The following is a 24,905-nucleotide window of genomic DNA, read 5'->3' as shown; positions in this document are numbered from 1 at the left end:
TCAAATGTTTAAATGCACATGTTCTTACTGGCATTAAAAAACAAATTATGAAGGTAATAAGAACCAGTTCATTATCTTAAAAGCTAGTAAATAAAACATTTAACCTGCCTCTCTCTCCTATATGAACTATGCCACTAGGTAACCAAATAGTAAGTGAGGGGAAGCATTTTTTTTAATAAAGTATTACAGCTAACAAATGAAATTACATGAAATGATAGAATTGAAATAATGGAATTAAGACATTACCATTTTGCAGTTCTGCCAATGAATTTATGGATCTAGACATTGAACATCAACAGCAGCAAACATTGCAAAAAGGGGGACAACCAGAAGTTATGTGCCTACTAATCAAGGAACACACTCTGTAGTTTTACCAAATGATTGAACCCAAGTCTAATGAGGCCTCTGGATCCAGCTGCCGTTTTGCAGGAACACAGAGCAAAGATGAACAAATTTCATTGTGTTGTGTGTTTACAATTGCAAAATCCAGATTGTGGAAACCCTCTAAGTCAAATGGCCCCAGTTCATCAACAGATAAATAATAAGGAAAAGAAAGGGGTGAAGGGAGAAACCCATAGGTTAAGAGAGACTTAAAAGACATTTATTAATATTATTTTTTTAATGGGCAAAACTGTACTGTAGAGCCTGGGGATATTTTGGTGATAAAAGTATAAAGAAACACAAGGGATTCCTATGTAAGTCAGGATAGTGGTTACTTACAAGGGAGAAAGGAGGGTGACTGGGCTGGGGCAAGTGGAAGGTTTGTCAGGGTAGCCAGCAAACTTCTTGTTCTTAATACTGGATGATGGCAAAAAGGGTGGTTGCCTTATAATAATCCATTAAGCTATATGGTTGTTTAGTGTAGTTTTCTATATCTGTGTTTTATTTTTGCTTTTTTTTTAAAGTAATGGCCTTAAAATGGGAAGTCACACCCTATGGTATCTGTTATAGAGCTGAGATTTTCTAACTTTTAAAACTGGAAATGCTTTTGATTTACTGGTGGTATTATATTCGTGATGTTTTTGTTAAAAGAGATACAGTGTTTCACCTTTCCTGCTTTAAGATCAAAACAGGAGTACACTGGTGTTTGATGTACTGGTATCAACTCCATGTCACACTTTGTAGGATCATTTTTATGTGAAGGAAATGTACTAAAAATTTACTGGAATTATATCTTATCAAGTGTTGGGTCCATTAGAAAGCAGCATTCCTGGAGATCATGCTTCTACTCTTAAACCTAGAGAAACGTAATTGAAGGATTGTGTGTTAACAGAAAGGTGATCAGATAGAGACAGACAAGGAATGGCTGTAGAATAGGAGCGGACTAAAGAGAAAAAGCCGAAAGTTCTCAAGAAGAGGTACATACAGTCTTGGAGCTTTTTTTGTTTTCTTTGTTTCTCTTTCCTTCCTTTTTTACTTTCTTTCCTTTTCTCCTTTTTCCTCCCCTCCCTTCCCCTCCTCTCTTCTCTTTTCTCTTCTTTTCCTCCCTTCTTTTCTTTTTTTACTTTTTTTGATCCACAATGAGGGAAAACAATACTGGCAGACCCTGTGACTACAGGAAATTGCCCTTCCTTCTTCCTAGGATGCTGGGGGTTCAGCAGTTGTAATATTTGGGACTGATCTTTAGCACTGGAAACATTGCTCACAGAAGATAAAAGATATTAAAGTTAGATTTTAAGACAGGGGAAGAAGAAGGGCCAGAATGTCTTAAAATAGGCTGAAACAAGTTTCTGATTATTTATTGCCAAACATACTGCCTTCTTAAGAAAATGATTTTCTGTTTATGGGTTAGAAGTCCTGCCCTGTCGTTTGCCCAGTGTTGGAGGTTTCTACTTGAATTTAAGGAAGTTAATGAGATTTTTTTCCCTATTGAAGCAGAAGACACATCTGAGGACTCTGACAGCCTCTCCCCCTGCCAGTTTTCAGTTGCATCCAGTTAAAAACTTGCAGACCATAATGAATGTTTTTACAGAGGAAATAAAAATGAATGACACCAGTGAATTTGTTTTAAATGTTGTTTATTTTACCAAATAATTTAGATAGATCTTTCTTGAGAAAGAAAGAGAAAACAAGTTTCATTAATAATCTGGAGCTTTTCAGGGGATTACTTTGAAATACTTTCCTGCCAACTTTTCCTAAGTTAAGCATAAATTTTCTTTGACCTCATCACACATAATTAAATAGCTAGTTAAGGGTTAAAACCCACTGAAAAATGATTCTGTACATCAGTTCCCCATTCTCCAGCAAAATTATACAAGAACTTTCTTTTGGTTCTCAAGCAGGGTAATTACAAGAGACAGTTACATAATTTACAGTTTCGATCTGCTCGCCCATAATGACACACTCCACCTAGTTGTATATACTCCCATGAATATCTGCGTTGTACTTCGATTTGTAAATGATGATTGCAGTATGATTGATTGCATACATGTAGCATATTGAATTGATTCTTTTAAACATGAACTTTAGCCATTAACATGTCTATTTGAGTTCCTGTTATTTACATAGTTTGTGTTCTCCTGTTGAGCAGTTGCATACTAGTTAACAAATTAAACTCCCAGAGCTCTTTTCCTTATTAAGTTTGGAAAATAGAGTGTCTGTATACAACCTAACTAGAAAAGTGATTAGGACACAGTAGGCCCTCACTGTTGAACGCACTACTGAACCATTCTGGTCCTCTGTAATCTGAATCGAGATTCTTTGATTAACAGACCACACAGTGTGTGGCTTATGGAGATAACATCAGTACATTGTGGCAAAAGCTTCGCTAGTGTTAATGTTTGTGACCGAAGTCTCAGTACTAAGTACTGCTAGTATTAGGGAGCCGATGTGAATAGTGGACTTTGAGAAAGTTTTCACCTCCTAACTCAAGGAGAAGTAGTTGATGTCTTTTAATACTGATAGTGGTAATAACTTCATATGTTTTTGTTTTTCTAACAGCTAACATCTAACTGTAGCAATTTGGACTTTCAGATTCCTGTAGGATGAGAGGCTAGATACCTGTCAGACACCAAACCCACTAGTCACTAATGGAACCCCTCCTGCGCGAGCCTGCATGTGGGCTGCTTGTCTGTCAGGTGGCTCAGCAGTAACCCTGTGCAGACAACCACCACTTATTGCCAGAGGCTTTTTTACCTCAACTCCTGTTTGAAACCTTCTGGGAGACAAATCAAAAAATATGTGAGAAGAGGTTTTTGATTTCTGTAGACAGCAGAACAGGACTGTTTGTCTAGATGACCAGAGGACAACTAGAACTTGAGTTTCTCTACCTTAACGTTTTTCAGCATGAGTTGATTCATCAGATTGGGTGATGGACTGTGCTTTGATTTTAGAAAGTTATCTCAAACACTGAAAATTTCCTTTCGAAATATACTTTGAAAACAAAAATGTTAGAGACATTTGTATTGCCGCTTTTTTCTTTCTTTGGGCTTGATGGGAACTTGTGTTTGCTGTGTGAAAACTCATCACCCAGAATTGGAATCACAACATACTTTGTCCTGTTTTTGAAAATTACTGCTGGTGCACATACACACACTGTGTTTTAAGGGGTTGCTGGAGAGCAAACAGAAAGGCAAGTTGCTCTTCTAACCACCCTGTTTCCCTATTTCCCAAGACTTGGTTCCCAGATCCGTGGCAGTGTCCAAGCTGTAGTAAACTCTCTCCCACTCCGTCTGCAGTCAGGATTAGAGCAGATGACTAGATACTAGAATGGACTCTCTCAGCTGCCTCCACAGAACCTCAGACCTATAAAAGTGGGCAAAAAAAACTCCAGTTTTTGCTTTTAGGAGTTTATTTAAGGAAAAGTTCAATTTAACATTTTACAACAAGGTTGTAAGTCCATGTAGTCATCTGCTTGCAGCAGTGCTTTAATTGAAGTATTTATTTAATGCAATGTTTAAAATCTTTAACTTTTCATTAGCAAATTCTTGTTACTGGGATTTTGTAATTTAGATGGGGACATTTTATCCAGGTTTTAACTTAATAAGAATTAAATTAGTTACTGAAACGGTTTTTCAGATTGAATATCTAATGTGGACTTTTGCCTATTTCTAACAGAAGAAATAGTTTAAAAATGTCAAGTTACTTCATCTTTAAAATTTTTTTTATAAATTGGTTTTTCCTAAAACCAGAATTTAAAAGTACTTTGAACTTTGGGAAATAAAAAAAGGTCAAAGAACAGAGCATTATTCTGACACATTTTTTCTAATTTCTGTCACTTTGAAGGCCATGGTCCTCGTACTTTATCATTACCTAACTAGAAGTGCCTCTGAGTGATGAATCTGAACCTTTCTTAGATTTGTAATAGGCATGGGCTTCATGAAGAATGTGGTTACTTCTCAAATTATTTAAGGGAAGGTATTTAAAAAAATTCTTGCCTTCCCCAAATGACTTTGGTTTGGGAATAAGTGATACTGACAAAGTATAATGTCTTTCATTCCATGATCATTTTAACCTTTGTCATAGGTACTCATTTTCCTAAGAAGGAAATTGAGAGCTTAATCTATTTCATACAATATCATCTTCTTTGAAAGAAAACTAATGTTCTAATACACCAGACCAGGGCCTTGCTCGTGTGGTGACATGCCATATAAAGACAAATATTCCTCAGTTAAATGTTTAAACAAATCTGTGAAGTCTATCAGAGCTCTCTTTAGTGAGTGACCATTTCCTCCCTAGCTTCAGCTCCTAGGTGTCTCCATTTCCCCCAAGGTATACCTTCTACTTGGATCTTTCGTTAGGCCCCACTGGTGCTACCACAGTCCTGTGGGGTGGGGTGGAGATGGGGGATTGGTGTTGGAGCCCCCACTCAACATTCTGGCCCAAGACCCTTTACTTAATATAACCCATAATACTTCTGAAACCAGACTGACCTGAGATAGTCAAGAGATGAGACTGGGTAGCATATAAGTTTTTAAAGGCCCCTAAATGATTCTAATGTGCAGCCAGGATTGAGAACCACTGGGCTAGACTAGAGAATAGAAAAAAGAGAAATAAAGAGAAGCTCCTCACTGAACTAGATTATCAGTTATAAATTTCCATTGACTCATCTTTGGCCTGTGGCCATCTCACAGGGGCTTTCTCTGGCTCTCCTCACCTCCCAACTCAGGAGCTCATTCACAGATGTTCACCTTTCTTAACACAAGGGCTCCTCAGAGGAGGGGAGACCCCTTCCCTGCCACCTGGTGCCATCTTTGTGAGTTCATATAAGCCTACCCTTTCCCTAGGTGACTGACACAGAATGACCACCCCCTTCAAGGGAGTCCATGGCTACTCAGAGAATCATGGAACTCATCCTGTAAATTCTGGCTTGGTCTATAGGTTTACACATACAAACACACACTCACCCACCACAGCAACAAGGGAGTCATGCTCCTACCATACACTTTCCACTGGGGGGAGTCGAAGGAACACCATTCCTCTCCTAAGTGGATTTGGGGGTGGGGAGGAGGTGAGTAAGAAAACCGGTGACCCCTCTGTATAACTGAGAAAGAAGTCAGCACCAGAGTGGTCTGCTGAAGAGCTGTGAGGAGAGAGATCTGAACAAGGGGCTTAGAGAAACAGTGATGTGTGACCCAGGACAGCCATCCTTCTTTCCCCAAAGACCCACTGTCTCCATTCTGTGGGTTTCACCAGCTCAGGCCAATTTCCCAAGGACATGCTCAAGTCTTCTAGAACATTAGGATCTTTGTTCATCTGTCCTGGGACTGTCTCTGGGTTCTCCAGAAGCCCTCAAGCAGTCATTGTTATTGTGGTTTGATGGGTTTGCTGTCCTGACAGTGGTCCTTGAAGTTCAAGGACTTAAGGACCAGAGGGAATTTGCGGGGAATACAACTGTGCTTGCTGGGAATTTTCAATTGCCAGTTTCTTGAGATCATTTCTGAGGTAGAATGGTTTTTTTCCCATGGCTTCTTCCCTTAATTAAATTTACATTTGGGTGGTTAGCTGCGGAGGTGGGGGAGAACTTCTGTGGGAGGCAGTGGAGTGTATGGAGTAGTTTTCAGGTGCCTCAGGCAAAAGTAGTAGAAGAAAGGTGGCTTTTCTCAATCTGCGTCAAGAGCAGTTTTTCTCCTTCCTTCTGTCCAAATTTTCCCTTTCCCCTACATTAAAGATATCCTGTCACCAAATGATCACCTTGAGATTTCATTCAACTACTATGTTGAATAATAATAGCCAACACTGAAATAGGGTTTCTGTAATATGCCAAGCACTGTTCTGCATGCTTTATTTCATTTAATTCTTAATGACAATCCTAAGAGACAGGTATTATTCTCTACAGTTTATGGATGAGGAATCTGAAGCACAGAAAGATTAACTTGCCCAAGATCCCACAGCTGGTGCATAGTGGACCCTGGATTCCATTCCAAGCAGTATGACTCTAGAACCCTTGCTCTTAACCAACCTGTAGTGCCTCTTATGATCTGTCTTACTGTATTCAGAAAATGCCATATTGTTTAAAATATGTGTGGCCTTATTGCCTACCTATTAAAAATTCTTGTCATCTTTTACGGAATGCACATCATCTCAAGAATGGTCCAGGGACTCCTGGGATCCTTAGGCCCTTTCAAGGAGTCTGCAAAGTTACAGCTGTTTTCAAAGTAATACTGAGATCGTCTTGGTTCTTTTTACTCTTATATTTTCATGAGTGTACACTGGAGTTCTCAAGAAATTTTAATGACCTGTGGTATCACAATAGATTGAATACCAAAGCAGAAATGAGAATCTAGCTATTTTTTCTTAAACCAGACATTGAAGAGATTTGCAAAAATGTAAAATACCACTCTTCCTTTTTTTTTGTATTTTAGAAAATGTAATTTTTTCATAAAAAGTTATGTTGACACATAATGGGTTTATTGGTTTTTTAATGAATTAATAAATATTAGATTTCTCAATAAAATTAATAGGTGTAGCTTTTATAAACCAAAACTCTTAAGTATTTTTTTTAATTTAAATAAGTCCTGAGACCAAAAAGTTTGAGAACCACTGATTTAATGTATAAACCCTTCTTTACTCAAGCATAGTCCATGGTATAAGAACTTGTTAGAAATGCAGAATCTCAGGCCCTACCCCAGACCTACCTATAGGAAGTAGACTAAGAAGTCTGTTGAAAAGTCAAGCAATATTTATTCATGTTGTATAATTATTTCATGCCCAAAGAATTATGGGAGTGATGTTTTAAACCTCCACATTTTCAAAACCAATCTCTTAAAATACAAAATACCTCAGGATCTGTAAATTTCCATTTTTGTGAGAGGGGCATCTGTATCTTTTAAAGAATGGAAAGCAGCAGAATTCAGGCAGGTCACAGGTCATTTAAAACATTCCTTTTCTTTTTAAACAATGGGAAGGCTAAGATTCAGCGTGCTTCTTTACTAATTGCAAAATCACCACAAAATTTCAGCAAGGAGACGTAAATAGCCTGTCAAAGTCAAGTTCATTTAACACTTTAAATGATAACTTGCCTTTCATCTACTTGGTCACAGAGCTGTATAGCCCCCAAAATCAGTGACAGATAAGAGTAGACTGGTGAATTTCTACCCCCAATCACAAGATACATGGTTAGAGCCATCAGGTTTCCCCTGTTCAAGAGCTACCATAAATCCCTGGCCTGTTGTCAGTTGCTGGGCTCACAGACCCTGTGCTGTCTACAGACAGGAACTTCAGCAGGGTTTGCTGAGCTGAGCAGGTGTCTGATGAAAGGTGTGTAATCCTTGAAGATTATCTTCCCCTAAAAGCAGCTAGTTACCCCAAACTCACATAATCCAGACAGATGGGAGTTGGGAGTAGCTTGCCAGAGTTTACACTTTGGTATCTGAAGGAGTTCATATGGCTTGGTTCCCAGGGGCAGAAGATGAAGGTGCATAAGGGTAAGGGGTGGCCACCTTTGTGGGCGTAAATCCTTACCCATGTTCACACCCTTGCCTAGGAACATTATTCCACTTCTGGTCAAGTTACAGTGTTGAAATATTACTAGTTTAAAAAGGAATGTTTCATATTAAGCAAGAGTAAACCTTGCAGTTAATACACTAGGAGTACAGTTAATTTGGGAATTTAGGTCTGCAGATACGTCTTGGCCTCGTCAAGATTGTTCCTTCCTTATTTCAATGGATCTGTCTACAATGAAGCAGCTCTACCACTTTTTTTCTCCCCGTAGGAGGGAGTTAACCATTTTAAATGCAAGGGATCAGGGCTAGTTAACAGGAGAACTGATTCGCTAAGTACAAGTAGGTCAGCCTTAACAGGTGAGGTAAATTTGGGTTTCCTGCAGTACCGCTTAGAAATGCTTGCTGTTTGCAGACATCACATTGTTCTTATTTTTCCTTTAAGCAAACATCTTGGTAATCTTTTGAATTAATTGTCTGATCCATACACAGAAACCCAGACCTCACCTTCCCCTAGGTAAGTAAGGTTAAGCTAAAGAGGAAGCCAACTGGTGCTAATATCAAGATAGTTGGTGTGGGTGAGGGGTTTATGGGCTAGTCAGCTTTCAATTACAAGTCTCCCAAACACAGAGTAAGTGCTGTTCCCCAGCACCTCTGGCTCAGAGACAGTTTAAAGGGAATAATTTCACCAGCAATTAATTATACCACAGCTACTGGGATTTGTCCTCCAAACATCACTTTGTGTTCAGTCTCAACAGCCAGGTTTCCCCAGGAAGAATTAAGGTTTTCTGATGAAAGTATCCTGAGTTAAGGAAAAGTGTTAGAGCACCATGGGAATCTATTCACCAGGGGTGTATTGTACTTGTTTCAGATGCTTCAGGATAATACACCGGCTTCCAAGATAAGTGCTTTTTATTTCCCTGCATCTTAGATCAATTATTTGGAATCTTTTTGGTAAGTTAAATTTAAGAGCTGTAACTTAAACCACCACATCTCTATAATTATTCAATAAGTAAATGTTCTTACCAAAAATTATCCTGTCTTACCAATAATTATTCTGTTCTTACCAAAAATCATACAGTAACTATGATTTGAGGAGCCTCGAAAAAAGTAGAAGGAAACAAAAGATGGCAAGAAATCCATTATTTAAAACAATCCATATTGTGAAATTAAGAGTAGTGAAGCACCACCAGCTATAGGTTTTTTGAGTGAAAGTGCCTGCTGCAATTAAAATTTCCATTCTTTGTTATATCAACATAGTGCACAAATAGAGTAGAGTAGATACGCTTTTCTACAAAGCTGTGTATTTTCATGTATTACAAGTGGTTTAACTAGTAAGGAATCAAATGTATCCTTGGTCATTTTGATTACTGAAATGGATTCCCTTGAAACCAAAGATTTCTCCTTCAGGAGGAGACTTTGTGGACTTACAAATGGCTCTCAGCATGCGTTTGAGTTTCTCCTATTGGTGAAAGCTCCTCGCAGGTCTCATGAGTCAGACAGAGAAGAAAAAAGCAACTGTAGGCTATACAATGACACCTCTGGACAGCAGCGTTGTGAGGTCTGAAATTGTTGCATATCATCCCTGAAAACCTGGATGTTTTCTGGTTGGAGATTTGGTTACACACTTTTTCTCCCAGCACTCAGGAAAAGTGTCTCTTTTGGCGGGTGTAAGTGCCTTCCTGCTTTGTCGTCTGTGCTAGTGCAATATGGAAGTGCTTGCAGTGGAAGCCTGGTGGGCTCGGTGTGCCTGTGCTCGTCGGGGCTCACAGCCCCACTGCCACCTCCCCTGCCACCTTGGGCCCTGGTACTCTTCTGTGGCAGTGGCAGTGACAGACTGTAGACTGCATCCAAGGGAGTGTCCCAGGAGACAGCCACTTAGCATGGTGGGAGTAGCAGATGCTGAAAGATTTCTGCCTAAATGCTCTCCGCAGACCCGCAACTTGCCTGATTGTGTTCCAGTGGCCTCGCCGGCTCAGGCGCGGGCCCTGATAAAGTGAATCGTGCCACCTCAGGGTGTGAAAACATGAAACATCTGTGTAAAATATGTTCTGGGGGATTCTGGCTGCTTCCCGTCAGTCCAGAGTAGGGATTGTGGGAAGAGAAGATAGAACAAAGAAATGCATGTGCCTCCTGGGTAAAACTGCTCATCATAGTGGGGGACATGAGGTAGGGAGGGCACATACCACCTTCTGACCACTTTGGTTGTACAGAAATCTTTCTGTTAGACTGTGGGGGGCTTTCTGTCCCCGACTGTGGGGTTCAGATAAGAACCAGTGAGGGGCTAGGGAATTTCACAGCCACTGCAGGGGACTTTTAATTGTGGGGTCTCATGGACAAAAGGGGGATAGTTTCATATCCACAATGCTCTGGTTCTCTCCCCCCACAGGAGTACAGAGCTGGGACCTCCAGCTGACCGAGTACATTTCTCAGCATGTGCCAAGCACTTAGGAGGCAGGTGACGGATGTGCCAATTATCTGTGTTCTGAGACTGGGCACCCTTTGTACTATGGCAACAGAGAGCTCTTCTCCGTATTGACAGGGTATGATCTGGGCTGGATTCAGCACAGCGGCCATCACTGTTAGCATTTCTGACGCCCTGCTCTTGAAAGCCTCTGTGTGCAGCCGAGTGACGGTATCGACAGTGGTCTGACTGTAAAATTTTGTGGTGCATGTTTGCATTCAGTCAAGTACTTTGCACTTAAACATTAGTTAAAGAGACAAATAAGTCAAAAGACTTCAGCAAAACCTGAAGTCAAATATATGCCTATTCTTTATAATGGCATTCAGAGTAAAACCATCGAAATGCAAAATGCTGTGGTTATTCCTCTCTAGGGTCAGATTAAATTTCTTGTTCTATATTTCTGCATTATTTACTGTGATTTTGAGAGGCAGGAAAATGTATAGGAGGCATTGATTTCTCCTTCTGACCAAAAATCCAAAAGTGAGAGAATTCTCGAGAATGCAGCCATTTTGGAAATGTAGATAAAGAAGAAAAATGCTGAAGATCTGGGTGGTTTATAGAGCAGCATGATTTTGTAATTGCTGCCACCTACCGTATGTGGTTGATGTTTGTTTAAATTTAGGAAGCTCATGACGATAAGGCTGTTGAAATGGATAATTAGAGCAAGGTAGACATCATTAGCTTATAGCATTTCTTCTCTACTTCATAAGTGGCTCTTAATTACCAAGACAGCTGCCAGCTTTCATTCATTACCTTCAAGTGGATTTAAAGTTTTCCTCATTTTAAAGTCCCTCTGCCAAGGAACCTTCACAGTAATGCTGTAGGATACACATTCACAAGCTTACCATGCTCAGGGATTTTCCGAGTATACATCAAACAGTTTGTTTTAAGGAGGTTGTTTGTTTTGTTTTAATTTAATTGTAGGGGGACTGTTCTGGGTTTGGATTATAAATTAATTTCTATGAAAGAGTTGAAAATAGAGGTTAGTGGAGCTGATGTGAGTTGCAGCACTTGACTTAAAAGACATTCTTTTATTAGTCCTCATACAAAGCTTCAGATCAGCCTGCCAGTTAAATGTAACAAGCAGTATACAGTCTAAGTCAACAGAGGCCCTTCTTTTTTATTAAGACCCAGCTGTCAGAGGGTCATTAGGTCCTTCCTGCGGAAAACAACTTGCCCATTAAAGTTTGGGGTGGTCCCTTGATGACAGGATTTCTGAGTACATGCCTGATACTTAGTTTTTTTAAAGAATCTAAAGTGCATGGGAGACTTGTCAGAAGTAACGTGCCACGATGCATGTTTAGAATGCTGCTACTAGCTGTGTGGATTGACTTAGAGTGGCCCTGCAAAATATTCAGAAGCATAGACTTCTTGGAGATGAAATCACTATAACCGGGAAGGGACCACATACATAAAATTAATTAGTGTACTTCTCTGATGAGATGTTTTTTACCTTGTTGCTACTTTGATTATTTTGAGTGGCCCCTGGTCCAATGTTTGAAAACAACCACAGTGAGGTCACCTTTTGCTTTTCTGCCTAGGCTATTTGCTTTCTAGAAAAGAAGGGCAAGCAGGGTCTCCTGAAAAGCCTCTGTCTGATCTGGGCCGCCTGTCCTACCTGGCCTATTGGAAGAGCGTCATCTTAGAGTATCTGTACCACCACCACGACAGGCACATCAGCATCAAGGCAATCAGCAGAGCTACAGGCATGTGCCCACATGACATTGCCACCACCTTGCAGCACCTCCACATGATTGACAAGAGGGATGGCAGGTGAGTACTGATGCTTTGGGCAACCCTGGCTGCCCCTCAAGCATCCCATACCAGAAAAGGTCCCTGGAGTTAGGTGGGTTCATTCCATTTAAAGAGAAGAGGTTCCCCAAAGATACTGTCAAAACCTTTCTCCTAAAGAGAAAACAGGAAGTGACATTTTTTTTTACTAGCCAAATTTCATTTTGCTATACTTTTTCATTACTGAGCTTTTCTGATTTTTCCTGACGCATGTACTAGTTAGTGCTAGCATATGTCAGTACAGGAAGGGGAAATGAAATTTCACCTTTTGATTACAGTTCGTTCTGCCTCATCACATTACAGATTTGTCATTATTAGAAGGGAAAAGTTGATATTGGGCCACATGGAAAAGCTGAAAACCTGTTCCCGGACCAATGAACTTGATCCAGAGAGTCTGCGGTGGACCCCAATTTTAATTTCTAATGCTGCAGTTGTTGAAGAAGAGCGAGAGGCAGAAAAAGAGGTAATGATTGGCTTCATCAGCCTGAGTTGTGTAACTTCAATCTTGTAGCATTCTTAAGCTAAGACAGTCATTAACATGATTGTCAAAGCTTCGTTATGTAGATGGAGCTTGTGAAATGATATGGCACTAATTTATCCTAACTGAGGTTGTATGGTAAGACACGATAATTTTATTGAATTGAGTATGAAAAATGAAACATTTATCATTGATCACAAAGCAGCATTAGTCACTACTGACAGCATGTAATCAGATCACATTTGGTGCTGAGCTCCAGGCTGCAATGTCAATCGATTCTTTGTGTTTATGAACTTGCTTAAAGTGCTCCATGCCAGTGAGCATGTAATGTAGTGATAAAGGACTCAAATCAATTCGCTGCATCATTAATACTGGTAAATATCCCATGAAACACAATCTTCTTTGATTTGTTATCCTAACTGATGCAAAAGAGTCCTGAGATAATGCAGCTGTAATATTGCGTGGCTGGTGAACCGTCCTGGTCATAAACGACTTAGAGATCCTCTGCCTTTGATCCTTAGAAGCTCTGGCTGTGTAACTGCCCTCTCACTGGCTCACCATTTTTACCCTCCCTGCATAGGCTGAGCAGCTAATGGAACAAGCTAGCTGCTGGGAAAAGGAGGAGCAAGAAGTCCTGTCATCTAGAGCTAACAGTAGGCAATCACCTGCAAAAGTACAATCGAAAAATAAATATTTGCATTCCCCGGAGAGCCGGCCAGTGGCAGGGGAGCGAGGGCAGCTGACGGAGCTGTCTAAAGACAGCAGTGAAGAAGAGGAGGAGGAAGAAGAGGAAGAGGAGGAGGAGGAGGAGGAGGAAGAGGAGGAGGAGGACGACGACGACGAAGAGGAAGAAGAAGAAGAAAACATTCAAAGTTCTCCTCCAAGATTGACTAAACCACAGTCAGTTGCCATAAAGAGAAAGGTGTGTGTCCGTTTAGATTTTCAGTGAGGGAGTCAGTTTCAATCAAATCTTTGTCATGGCAGACATTCTGTTAATATTCGTTTCACTCTCTGTTCTTTAGATGTAGCTTATTTTGTGTCCAGTCCCATTAAGCATGTATCTTTATCGTACCAACATAGTTTATCTTACAGTCACGTTTGTGTTCCCCTTTTGAGGTTTGTTAGTGCTGTGACAGGAAGCCAGGGACAGGCAGCCTCCTGGTTTAGTAGTTACTGCCACCTGCTGGTTTGTGGGACTAGAGTCACTCAGACTATGGGAACAGAGAAGGGCTCTGGAAAGCATGTTGAAACCACCCTTTGATGAATTTCAATGAAAACACCAAGACCTGGAGAGGCTAGGAGACTTGTCCAAGGTCACACAACTCCATAGAGATGGAGCCAGAACCCAACAAGTGCTCAGGCTCCAAGCCCCCCTCTCCTGATGCTGTTTCTTTTTCTTGTTCTTGGCATAGAATTGTTAGAAGGTATGTTAGGCCCTTCATTTTGATACTGGTATTTTGCATTTGGAGGCAAGTACACATTACTGAAATGTCTCACATCTTAGTAGCCTTCTGTTTTCTCTAGAAGTACCCTACGCAGAAGGTAAAAAAAGTTAATTTTGTCTTTAGGTAACTGTTGAACCCTAAGTTGGTGACGTAGAGAGGGTTAAAATATTATTAATATAGCCAAGACTACTAGAGATAACCCAGGTTAAGGCTCTGCCCCCAGGCCATCCTTTGCGGTGTCTGTTAAAGACCCTGCTGTTCTAACTGCCATCTCAGCGCACTTTCCTCTAAGCCTGGCCATCTTCTAGTAGAAGAGCAGCTGCAGGGAGGTGGTGGGAAGGAGCATCTCTAAAGAGCCTGAAATCCCTGCAGGCTTCTGGATAATGTTTTCGTTTCTTACAAGGCAAATGTATTATGTGTTAGGTATATAACAAAAGAAATTTGTTTTAAAAACATCAAAAACCAGAACCATCCAAGGTATGATAAGGACTAGTGTTGTGTAAAGGGACTCAACCTAAAGACAACCAGGTTTTTATATTAGCTATACTTGTGTTCGGGAAACTTCTAGTGGATTAGGGAGGACAAGCTGACCAGGCATTAGTGATCATAAATGTTAAATTACAGAATATGATTATCAGGCTTATGTGTACATTTCAGTGAGCATTCAGAGTTAAAAATGTAAGACAGTTATTCTTGGATATAGTTTACAGAGAGTTTGAGTTTTAACCAAGAATATTGAACCTTTCTTTTTAACATATTTTCAGTAATTTTCCAGGCCCATTATTGACATATTACATTTAGTGGCAAATCTCCCTGTTACCCTATTGTTGAATATTGTATCATTAAATACTTTTTGCTTGAGAAAAAGTATTTTATAATTGCAGTTGTGGAGAGTCATTTGTGCCAACCTTTACTGCAGTCAGAAAAAAAATGTTTTATATAAATAAGACAGATCATACAAGTCTTTAAGTTTCTTAGAGGCCTTCTATAATAAAATATTTTGTAAAATTACCAGTTGCTGATATCCCTGCAGCCCCCAATACATGGTGACACTGTAAAGATTTGAACAATACAGTAATCCTTTCTTTAAGTACCTTTTCCACTTCCCTTTGCATCATTGCTGAAGTCCTGTGCTAGTCTTGTACACCTTCCTATTTCCTGTAGGGCTTTGCCTGTAGTAGATGCTTCTTGAACAGATACCAAGGATTGAATGAGTGACCCAGTAATCAGTTAATTACTGCAACTATGTTTATAGAATGATGACTTAATAGCCACCATGTACAGGATATTGATGCCAGCAAGGATATTGAAGCCAGCAAGTACCACTGGAAAATAGGCTAGACAAGCAAACCTTTGCTTTTAAGAATCTACAGTTAAGCTGCTGAGATGTTCCCTTTCAAAGCATCTGCTTGAGTAAACAACTGTTTTATTTGGAAAACACTTGCCTCTGTAGTTGGAGCCCGAGAGGGATGTTAAACATCAGATCTGAGGTTAAGTACAAAGGCATTACAGAAGTCTTCACGTGTAGGATTCTCAGACACGCTTTCAGTACTTGTTTGCAGCATATTGACTCAACCATTTAATTTCTCGTGAGCTCTTATGTACTATGTTTGGAATTAATTTCAGAGGCCTTTTGTACTGAAGAAGAAAAGGGGTCGTAAACGCCGGAGGATCAACAGCAGTGTAACAACTGAGACCATTTCTGAGACAACAGAAGTACTGAATGAGCCCTTTGACAACTCAGACGAGGAGAGGCCAATGCCGCAGCTGGAGCCTACCTGTGAGATTGAAGTGGAGGAAGGTGGTGGGAAGCCAGTCTTGAGAAAAGCGTTCCAACATCAGTCTGGGAAGAAAAGACAAACAGAGGAAGAGGAAGGAAAAGACAATCATTGCTTTAAGAATGCCGACCCTTGTAGAAGTAAGTGGAGGAATTACAAAAATCTTACCCTTGTGAATGTCTGTGTATTACTGCCAAAAAGCAGGCACCCAAAGTTAACACCCAGAGGCATCTCTGAGATTGTGCCCACCCACCAGAAATAAGTGCTCGTTTGTCCTTTCTCATTCATAAAAGGTTCTTTCTCCTTCCTGGAATTGGATTTTATGTTAAACAACTTATAAGGCCAGAACATTCCTCTGCATGAGTTTGAGGGATTTGGCTTATCCTCAAAAACTGAAGTCTCTCAATAAGAAACGCAGTGCATTTCCTTGATTTCTAATATGTGCTTTTATTTAAACAATATTTCTGAAATCAGGGTGTAATGATAAATGTGAGCATTGAATGCAATCATTTATTTTCTCTGAAAAACAAGTATTAGTAAACTGATGGTGCATTTTATATCAGTGGTGTCTTAGGATATATTATCAAGAAGTATCTAAACTCACCCACACCATCAGTATTAGCTTTGACAATATAGGATAATGTAGAAATCGGCAAATTATCCTTCCTTTAAAATATTTATAGTTTGCTATTGACAGGGACACCCCATCCTCAAAAAAACACTGAACACCAGTGACCTGACTTTGCTGCCCTGTTTAAAAGCCGCCATTCCTTGCATGTTGGGCTGGGAACTTAAGCTCCCAGCTGCATCACGAGGGTTTGTGGGACAGTCTCTCCACTCTGCAGCTGACATGAGTCTATATTCAAAATTTTACCTTATTCCAACCTAAGAACAGGCCACCTCTGGGAACTGCAGGTGTCACTCTTGCTTTTGAAAAGCCACAATTCTAAAAACGTGAACGAGCATCTGCATGACTTCCTTAGTTAACAGGAATACCGGGCTGCCGAAAGTGCTCCTCTGCGGTTGACGTCTCACCCTGGGTGTAGGGAATCCAGGCCTCATTCTTTAGTTTCGTTAAACATACAAACATACAAACAACAACAGACTGCACCAAGAGATCATTTTTTTGTGGACATTGAGCCTTATTTCCACTTAGCTGTCTTAGGAGCCTGTAAATGAATCATCACTGCCATAATTTTCCACTTTATGCCCTTTGCTTTTAAATTTTTTCAGTGGCCATGTTATGCCTGATTCTTTTGAGGATCATCTTTCTTAAAAAATAATTATTAGAAAACTCATTTTCTAATTTCGAGAGGTGTTCCTACAAAAGCTGGTAGGTCCAATGGCATATGGGATAAGAGTGTGGAATCCCAGGGTGCTGGCCTAGCTATGCCTGCCTGTGTGAACAGAGATGAAACCACTGAGATGACTCTGAACTGTGTATTGTACTTTGCACTCTGAAGGAATCCATCTCCATCATACGCACATTCTTTTCAGCTAGCCAGTTTGAATGTAATATTTGGCAGGTAAGTTTATGTGTAATCCTTTTATTATGTAAATGAGCTAAGAGCTTACCTTGCTCCGTACTGATTGAATTAGAAATCACTCCATTCTGGCAAGAGGGGCTCTCTGTTCCACAGTGATGGTGAGATCTTATTTTCATTCTCCAAAATAGTGTTTCTAATAAAGCTATTTCTCCTTGTAAAGCTTTTCTTTTAAATGACCCCTCTGGGAGAGCAGTGTGAGCTTTAATTTTCTAAAGATCTTAAGAAGACTTAGGTGTTCTATATTTGTATCTACTCATATATTTGTTTGCTTGCTTATATTTATATAAATATATTTACATAAATGTTTACATTTATGTGCATAGAGGTACAGTAAAAATTAGATTAACTGAATTAAAATGAGCCTGACACTTAGAGTTTGTCTCTTATTCAGTTTAATATTCAAACCTTACATTTAAGCAGCAAATTGATCCAAAATACAGTGTGGACGGAATTGGTGATAAAAAGAATACCTGTATTTTAAAAGTTCAGTATTTCATAGTAAATATACTACAGTTTGTTTCATACAAAAATGAGTAGCCTGCAGTAGATCACAGGTGCATTTGTATTTTGAGTATTTAGTTGTTTATTCGTTGGTTTCTGAGATCATTTAAATGTAGTAAATGTTCACAAACAGAAGTTCACTTTCTCAGGATAGATATGTGAGTTAGGCCTCTATTCATTGCCCCAGTATAGTAATGTTTGGGTATGAGCTAGTATTAACCTCTTACCCCTGTAGTTCCTAATTTATACATGTTCAAATTGATTTTAGATTGTGGAATTCTGGGATTTTCATCAGAGAATATCTTGTTTGTTAAATTCAAATAAGTTTCTTCTAGTTGCCAGTATCCATGTGCTTCCTATAAGAAGTACAGCTTTCTGTTGAAAGAATAGGAAGGAGAGAGTGTGTGGGTGTGTAGAATATATTGTTTCCCAGGCCTGTGTTATTTACTCTCTTTATACCACAATATTATTTTATATTAGTTTTGATTGTGTCTTTAGGATCAACTCTTAACATGCTAAATTGAAAGCAGTTTTGCTAATTAATTTGGAAGAATGAATTCAAGTTGTTCATGTTTGTGCTCTCTAAGACTGTCTCTCTTCCCCTTTCTGTCTCCTAAGACAATATGGGTGATGATGCAAATAACTTGAAAGAAGGCAGCAGAGACAATCCTGAACCTCTAAAGTGCAAACAAGCATGGCCGAAAGGAACAAAGCGTGGTCTGTCTAAGTGGAGGCCAAGCAAAGAGAGGAGGACTGGATTTAAACTGAACTTGTACACGCCGCCAGAAACACCCATGGAACCTGAGGCCCAGCTAGCAGTGGAGGAGCAGAGGGAGACTGCAGATGGCAGGCCCTGCCCCGCCCCCTCCGGGACTGAGGGGGAGGCTGGGGAGGCCGGGGAACCCCTGCTGCCTCGGGATGAAAACAGAAGGGAGGAAACCTGCGTGCCTGGAAGTCCAAGCAAATCACCAGGTGACAAACCGGAAGGCAATCTGGTCAAACCTGAGGAGGAGGAAGAGGAAGAGGAGGCAGATGACGATGAGGAGGAAGAAGGAGGAAATGTAGAGAAGGCCTTTGGTGGTGCTGAGAGTCAGAGGAAAGAGGAACCAGATGCCCGCACAGACGGAGGGCACCCTGGGCTCTTGGATGACCAGGAAGAGGAGGAGGAAGAGGATGAAGAGCCGTCACACGCTGAGGGCCACGATGCGGATGATGAAGATGACGGGCATGCGGAGCCCGCGGAAGGGGAGAGAGAAGAGCGCCCGAGAGAGACCTTCACAGGAGTACTAGAAAGCCCGGGGGCTTTTTTAGACCTTAGCGTCCAGCCTAGTCACGTGGACCCAGAGGTCTTAATGCACTGTGGTGCTGACCTTGCAGCTCCATGTACCAGCGAGCCCGAGGAGCTGGCTGGAGACACTGACGCGGCTCCGGAATCTGATGAGGAACCCGCAGGAGGGCAGGCACAGGTGCAGGGCCAAAAGAACAGTGAAGGCGTAGACCCTGAGTTCAAAGAAGGAAACGCGGCGACCATAGAGATCGACTCTGAGACTGTCCAGGCAGTTCAGTCTTTGACCCAGGAGAACAGTGAACAGGAAGACACCCTTCAGGATTGTGCTGAGACTCAAGAAGCCTGTAGAAGCCTACAGAGCTACACCCATGCAGACCAAAGTCCACAGATCGCCACCGCCCTGGACGATTGCCAGCAGTCAGACCACAGTAGCCCAGTCTCATCCGTCCATTCCCATCCTAGCCAGTCAGTACGTTCCGTCAGCAGCCCAAGTGTCCCTGCCCTGGAGAACAGCTATGCCCAAATAAGCCCAGATCAAAGTGCCATCTCAGTGCCATCTTTGCAGAACATGGAGACCAGTCCAATGATGGATGTCCCATCAGTTTCCGATCATTCACAGCAAGTCGTAGACAGCGGATTTAGTGACCTGGGCAGTATTGAGAGCACAACCGAGAACTATGAAAACCCAAGCAGCTATGATTCCACCATGGGCGGCAGCATTTGCGGAAACGGCTCCTCGCAGAATAGCTGCTCCTATAGCAACCTCACGTCTAGCAGTCTGACACAGAGCAGCTGTGCTGTCACCCAGCAGATGTCCAACATCAGCGGGAGCTGCAGCATGCTGCAGCAGGCAAGCATCAGCTCTCCCCCGACCTGCAGCGTCAAGTCTCCTCAAGGCTGCGTGGCCGAGAGGCCTCCGAGCAGCAGTCAGCAGCTGGCTCAGTGCAGCATGGCCGCCAGCTTCTCGCCACCGATGCAGCTGGCCGAGATCCCTGAGGCCAGCAACGCCAGCCTGGGCCTGTATGAACGAATGGGGCAGAGCGACTTTGGGGCTGGGCACTACCCACAGCCATCAGCCACCTTCAGCCTTGCCAAACTACAGCAGTTAACTAATACACTTATTGATCATTCATTGCCTTACAGCCATTCCGCTGCTGTAACTTCCTATGCAAATAGTGCCTCTTTGTCCACACCACTAAGTAACACAGGGCTTGTTCAGCTTTCTCAGTCTCCGCACTCCGTCCCTGGGGGACCCCAAGCACAAGCGACCATGACCCCACCCCCCAACTTAACTCCTCCTCCGATGAATCTGCCACCGCCTCTTTTGCAACGGAACATGGCTGCATCAAATATTGGCATCTCCCACAGCCAAAGACTGCAAACCCAGATCGCCAGCAAGGGCCACGTCTCCATGAGAACCAAAGCGGCGTCTCTGTCACAGGCTGCTGCCACCCATCAGTCGCAAATCTATGGGCGCTCTCAGACTGTAGCCATGCAGGGTCCTACACGGACTTTAACGATGCAAAGAGGCATGAACATGAGTGTGAACCTGATGCCAGCCCCGGCCTACAATGTCAACTCTGTGAACATGAACATGAACACGCTCAATGCCATGAACGGGTACGGCATGTCCCAGCCAATGATGAACAGCGGCTACCATGGCAACCATGGCTACATGAATCAAACACCCCAGTACCCTATGCAAATGCAGATGGGCATGATGGGAACCCAGCCGTATGCCCAGCAGCCCATGCAGACCCCACCCCATGGCAACATGGTGTACACGGCCCCTGGGCATCACGGTTACATGAACACAGGCATGTCCAAACAGTCTCTCAATGGGTCCTACATGAGAAGGTAGGCAACGTGGGCAGTCACAGAACTCCCTGGGCACCACTATTGGACTGATCTGCACAAATACCTTCGAAGAGTACGATTTCAAAACCAGCAATTGGTGTGAATGCAAAAACATTTGTTGGCACCATTTATTAAAAAAAAAAAAGCTGTATGCAGCAGAAAGCCTTATACAAGTTTTTCTTTCTTTTTTCTTTTTTGGTACCGTTGTTTCTGTTACTTTTATATAAAATTCTCTGCAAAGGAAGGCCTCTCTTTGGACTACAATTTGGAGACAGCCACTTGTTGTGCCTGCTTCCATTAAACAATGTGGATATCAAGCCCCTCCCCACCAAATTATCTGTTTTAATACTGAACCTAGAGCTTTTTTTTCTTCCCTGTCCACTCCATGTAAATGCCTTTAGCATTTCAGTTATTGTATATTTTGTTTAAGGTGACACTTCAGCATGCCGCTAATGTCTTTGTTAGTGACAGTGCATTTTGTAGTACTGTACAAGTGTTGTGCTAACGGTAAGCCATTTCTTAAGTTTTTTGCCTTGATTAGGGTGCCCTAATTTGAGGGTTTAAAAAAAACTATATTTTTGTTAATTATAAAACTGTAAAGAGCTATAAAAGCTATTCCCATTTGGTTAGTCAAAAGGGTTTTATTGCTAAATGTTTGGTGTAAAGTTGAGACCCTTTTCCATTTTGGTGACAGATTTCTTTGGGGAAAAAAGGCAGCTTTCTGTTTTATAAATGCAGACTTCTGTTTATTGAATGAAGCATATCTCAGTGTTTATCTGTCAGGTTTTGAAACATTTCATATATGTCCAAATACTTGGCAGGATTTAAAAAAAAATAGTGAATTTGGTGTAAAGTTGCTATTTTATGGAAATGCCTCTAACTTTACATTTTCATTCCATCTGTAGATTTTTCTATCTTTATAAAATATTGGAGTTATTTTTTAAGGAAAAATAGAAAAGTAGCTTGTGAATAGCTCAAACTAAGCTGACAAATCGCATGTAAAAAAGCAAAAAAGTTATTTGTGTCTGTTTATATTGCTTCCTTTTTGTAGCCTTTGTACCTGTACAGGGTGACTGTAAGGGCCAAGCAGGAGAGGCGTAATCCTTGTATAAAATAGGAGCCAGCAACACTCTTGTATTTATCTGTTCTCTTTTTAGTCAGTCACTTCAAGGAAAAAAAAACAAACAAAAAAAAGCTGTACATTTTAACATAAAATAAATTATGATGAGCCATTTTTAGCCTCTTGTGTCCTGTCATATTATGATTGCTAGAGAATGACCAATTGAACTGTATCGTGTGTCACATCTCAGAACACATACACATTTTGGGAAAATAAATTATTTAGTGTAAATTGGAGTTATGAGATTTTCTGATTTGTTTTGACTTTTGGGGGAGGGGTTGGCAATAAATAAGAGTAATATCTAATAAAACCATCACATATACCAAATACCTATTTAATAAATTAATTTATAATGGATTTTAATGCTTTTCATGAAAGTTTATTTTATGCTAGTGCATACCTTCTGTATGCCAATCATTGTCTTTAAAATAAAGTGAATTTGTTTTTTTCTTTTTGACTTTGATCTTCATTTGCAAAGGGATCCTGCACAGATGTTCAGTTGCCTCATTTGTACAGTCTATATAAATACCCCTCAGGGCTTAGTACAAACTTAGCAGTAGCAAACTTCAGTTTTATAGAGACTAATACCAAAAAAACACCCAATTTGGGATTGTATGTTTGAAAAATCGTTTTCTTAAAAAAAAAGTGTGAAAGTTTTGCTATGTTGTGAATGAGTGATTGGATGTTTTCTTTAGAATCTATAAAGTTCAGGGGAAAAAGACTCAATGTTCACAAACATTTTACGGCATTCTGAGAAAGTTCTGTCTGACTTAAAACATTGGGTTACTCAAGCGACAAGCCTAGAAATGAACACTTGCCTTCGCGCCCATGTGGAACTGGTCCGTTAAGCTCTCAAAGTGTCTAAATGTGGGTGCTCCCAACTCTCCCTTGAAGCCAGTTGCTACTTTTACACCTCTTGGAGGATGAATGTTGCTTTTCCGCCAGTGGTTTGACAAAAAAATCAGGGATCATACAGCTCACAGACACAAACCTTAAAGCAGACTCAGACTGGAACTCTGAGAAGGGAGGGTAGTGCTGGCCCCCGAGGAACAGGCCACATGGGGAGAGGACACCCAGCCGTATTTTGCCCTGTGCTCTTACTCGGCTTTTCTCGTTCAGTTACAAAGCATTCTGGGTTTAGTGTCAAGATCTGATCTTTTGGTCCCTTCCTTAAACAACTGCATGTTGGTGGGGGAATAGCTGGAATGGCGGAGGGAAGGCTTCCAAGAAGACACTTCGGCAAGGGCTGCCATCCCCAAGGGGAGAAGAGGACCTTTGAAATGCAGTGCTGGTAGGAAAGGAAACCTCTACTTTCCCTTCAAAGTGGGGAGGTGACAGTGGGCTGTGTGTTTGAATCAATTGCTGCATCAGCTGGGAAGCAACTGAGGCTCTTACCCCAGTGCGTCCACCCATCAGTCAAGAGGGCTGTGCCTGAGCCGGGGCCTGCTAACAATCTGATCGGAAGCTATTCAGAATCTTCCACAGGCCCCATCTTGAAAACTTAACGTATTTAATCTCTTTCCTCTTGTGTTAAGGTTCTTAGGGGACTGAGATTCCCTCAGCGTCCCCTTTGGCAAAGGCGAGTCACACCCTGTGGTTTGTGTGATGCCTGGGCGCCATTACCCCACATTCTACCTGCTGTCTAAGAACCGTACCTGGCAACCCGACACCCTAATGTTTCACAGGCTCCCTAAGGACAGCAGCATAGACAGGTACAGGCACCCCTCTGCTGGTCCCAAGTGCCAACATTCATTGACAAGAACAGAAAAGCTTAGCATAGATGAAAAACTGCTAATCTGAAGTGACCTCGAAACACCCTGCATGTTCCCCTGACTTACCCACTCCCATTAGAGAAGTCATTTCAGACCTACATGTGACACCAAGGGTCCTAGGTTCATCAGGACCGAAATAACGGTTACCAGTATGTTGAGATTCATTAGCAGGTCACATCTTTTAAACCCAGTAATGTGTTCTTTTTTTACATTTTATGAGTCTTAACAAGTGGTTGTCAGTTGCCAGCCAGCCTTTTTTCAGTAATTCCCATGGTGCCCACCCAGATGTAAGGGTATCAGCCTTCCTTGCCACCATTCTGTTTTAGAAAGAATGACTCAATAGTGTTACAAAGCTTTCACAACAGCCTTCCATGTGATCCACACACTCAACCCTGTGCAGGAAAAGGAGTGTCTCCAGTTTACAGATGAGATCGAGGCTCAAGGAACTTAAATTACAGCCCAAATTCACTCAGCTAGAATGTATGAGCTGAACCAAAGCCAGTTTTCTCCAAATCAGAGCTCATTTTCCTAGAACACTATGAAAAGGCCATAACTTGTCGTCTCTCTGACTTAAAGGCTTAGCTAATGAATACATGATGTTTTAAAAACTATGCTGTTACATTTATAGGTTACTTTGTTGTTACAGGCAAAGGTTGGTCCACAGTCAATAGAGTGCAAGTACTGTTACATTATGAAGCAGTACCTTCAATTCTTTGTACCCAGGCTTCCATAATTCCACACCCCTGGTTTTCCTTCTCCCTCCTCTGTCCCCTTCCTTGGACCTCCCTCTGCCACCCAGGCCTACTTCAGGCCTGGGACTTCCTCTCTTATTATTTCACCCAGTACTTCAAATTCCACTTTTATACAGTTAACACTGAGAATGATAACCCCAGTTATGAACATTCCTCTGTGAGTTCTCTGCAGATTCAAGGTCAAATGACATGAGACACCTTTCATATGTCTCACAGACATGCTGTAACTGGT

General features: G+C 41.4%; 1 protein-coding gene across 7 annotated transcripts in view; it reads left to right on the top strand.

Annotated features, from left to right (window-relative positions):
• Positions 1 to 22,603, top strand: part of KAT6B (lysine acetyltransferase 6B) — a 162,988-nt gene extending 140,385 nt beyond the window's left edge. For all 7 annotated transcript variants that reach the window (XM_073240798.1, XM_073240797.1, XM_037013267.2 and 4 more), the window contains 5 exons: positions 11,886 to 12,117; positions 12,439 to 12,598; positions 13,194 to 13,535; positions 15,685 to 15,976; positions 18,503 to 22,603. In XM_073240798.1, coding sequence (XP_073096899.1) covers positions 11,886 to 12,117; positions 12,439 to 12,598; positions 13,194 to 13,535; positions 15,685 to 15,976; positions 18,503 to 21,033 — 3,557 coding nt within the window. In that variant the 3' untranslated portion in view covers positions 21,034 to 22,603. The remainder of the gene's footprint in view (positions 1 to 11,885; positions 12,118 to 12,438; positions 12,599 to 13,193; positions 13,536 to 15,684; positions 15,977 to 18,502) is intronic.
• The last annotated feature ends 2,302 nt before the right edge of the window (positions 22,604 to 24,905 follow it).

The sequence above is a fragment of the Manis javanica genome, chromosome 7 (genome assembly GCF_040802235.1).
Source record: "Manis javanica isolate MJ-LG chromosome 7, MJ_LKY, whole genome shotgun sequence".
Lineage (NCBI taxonomy): Eukaryota > Metazoa > Chordata > Mammalia > Pholidota > Manidae > Manis > Manis javanica.
This window is presented reverse-complemented; position numbering and strand designations above follow the sequence as displayed.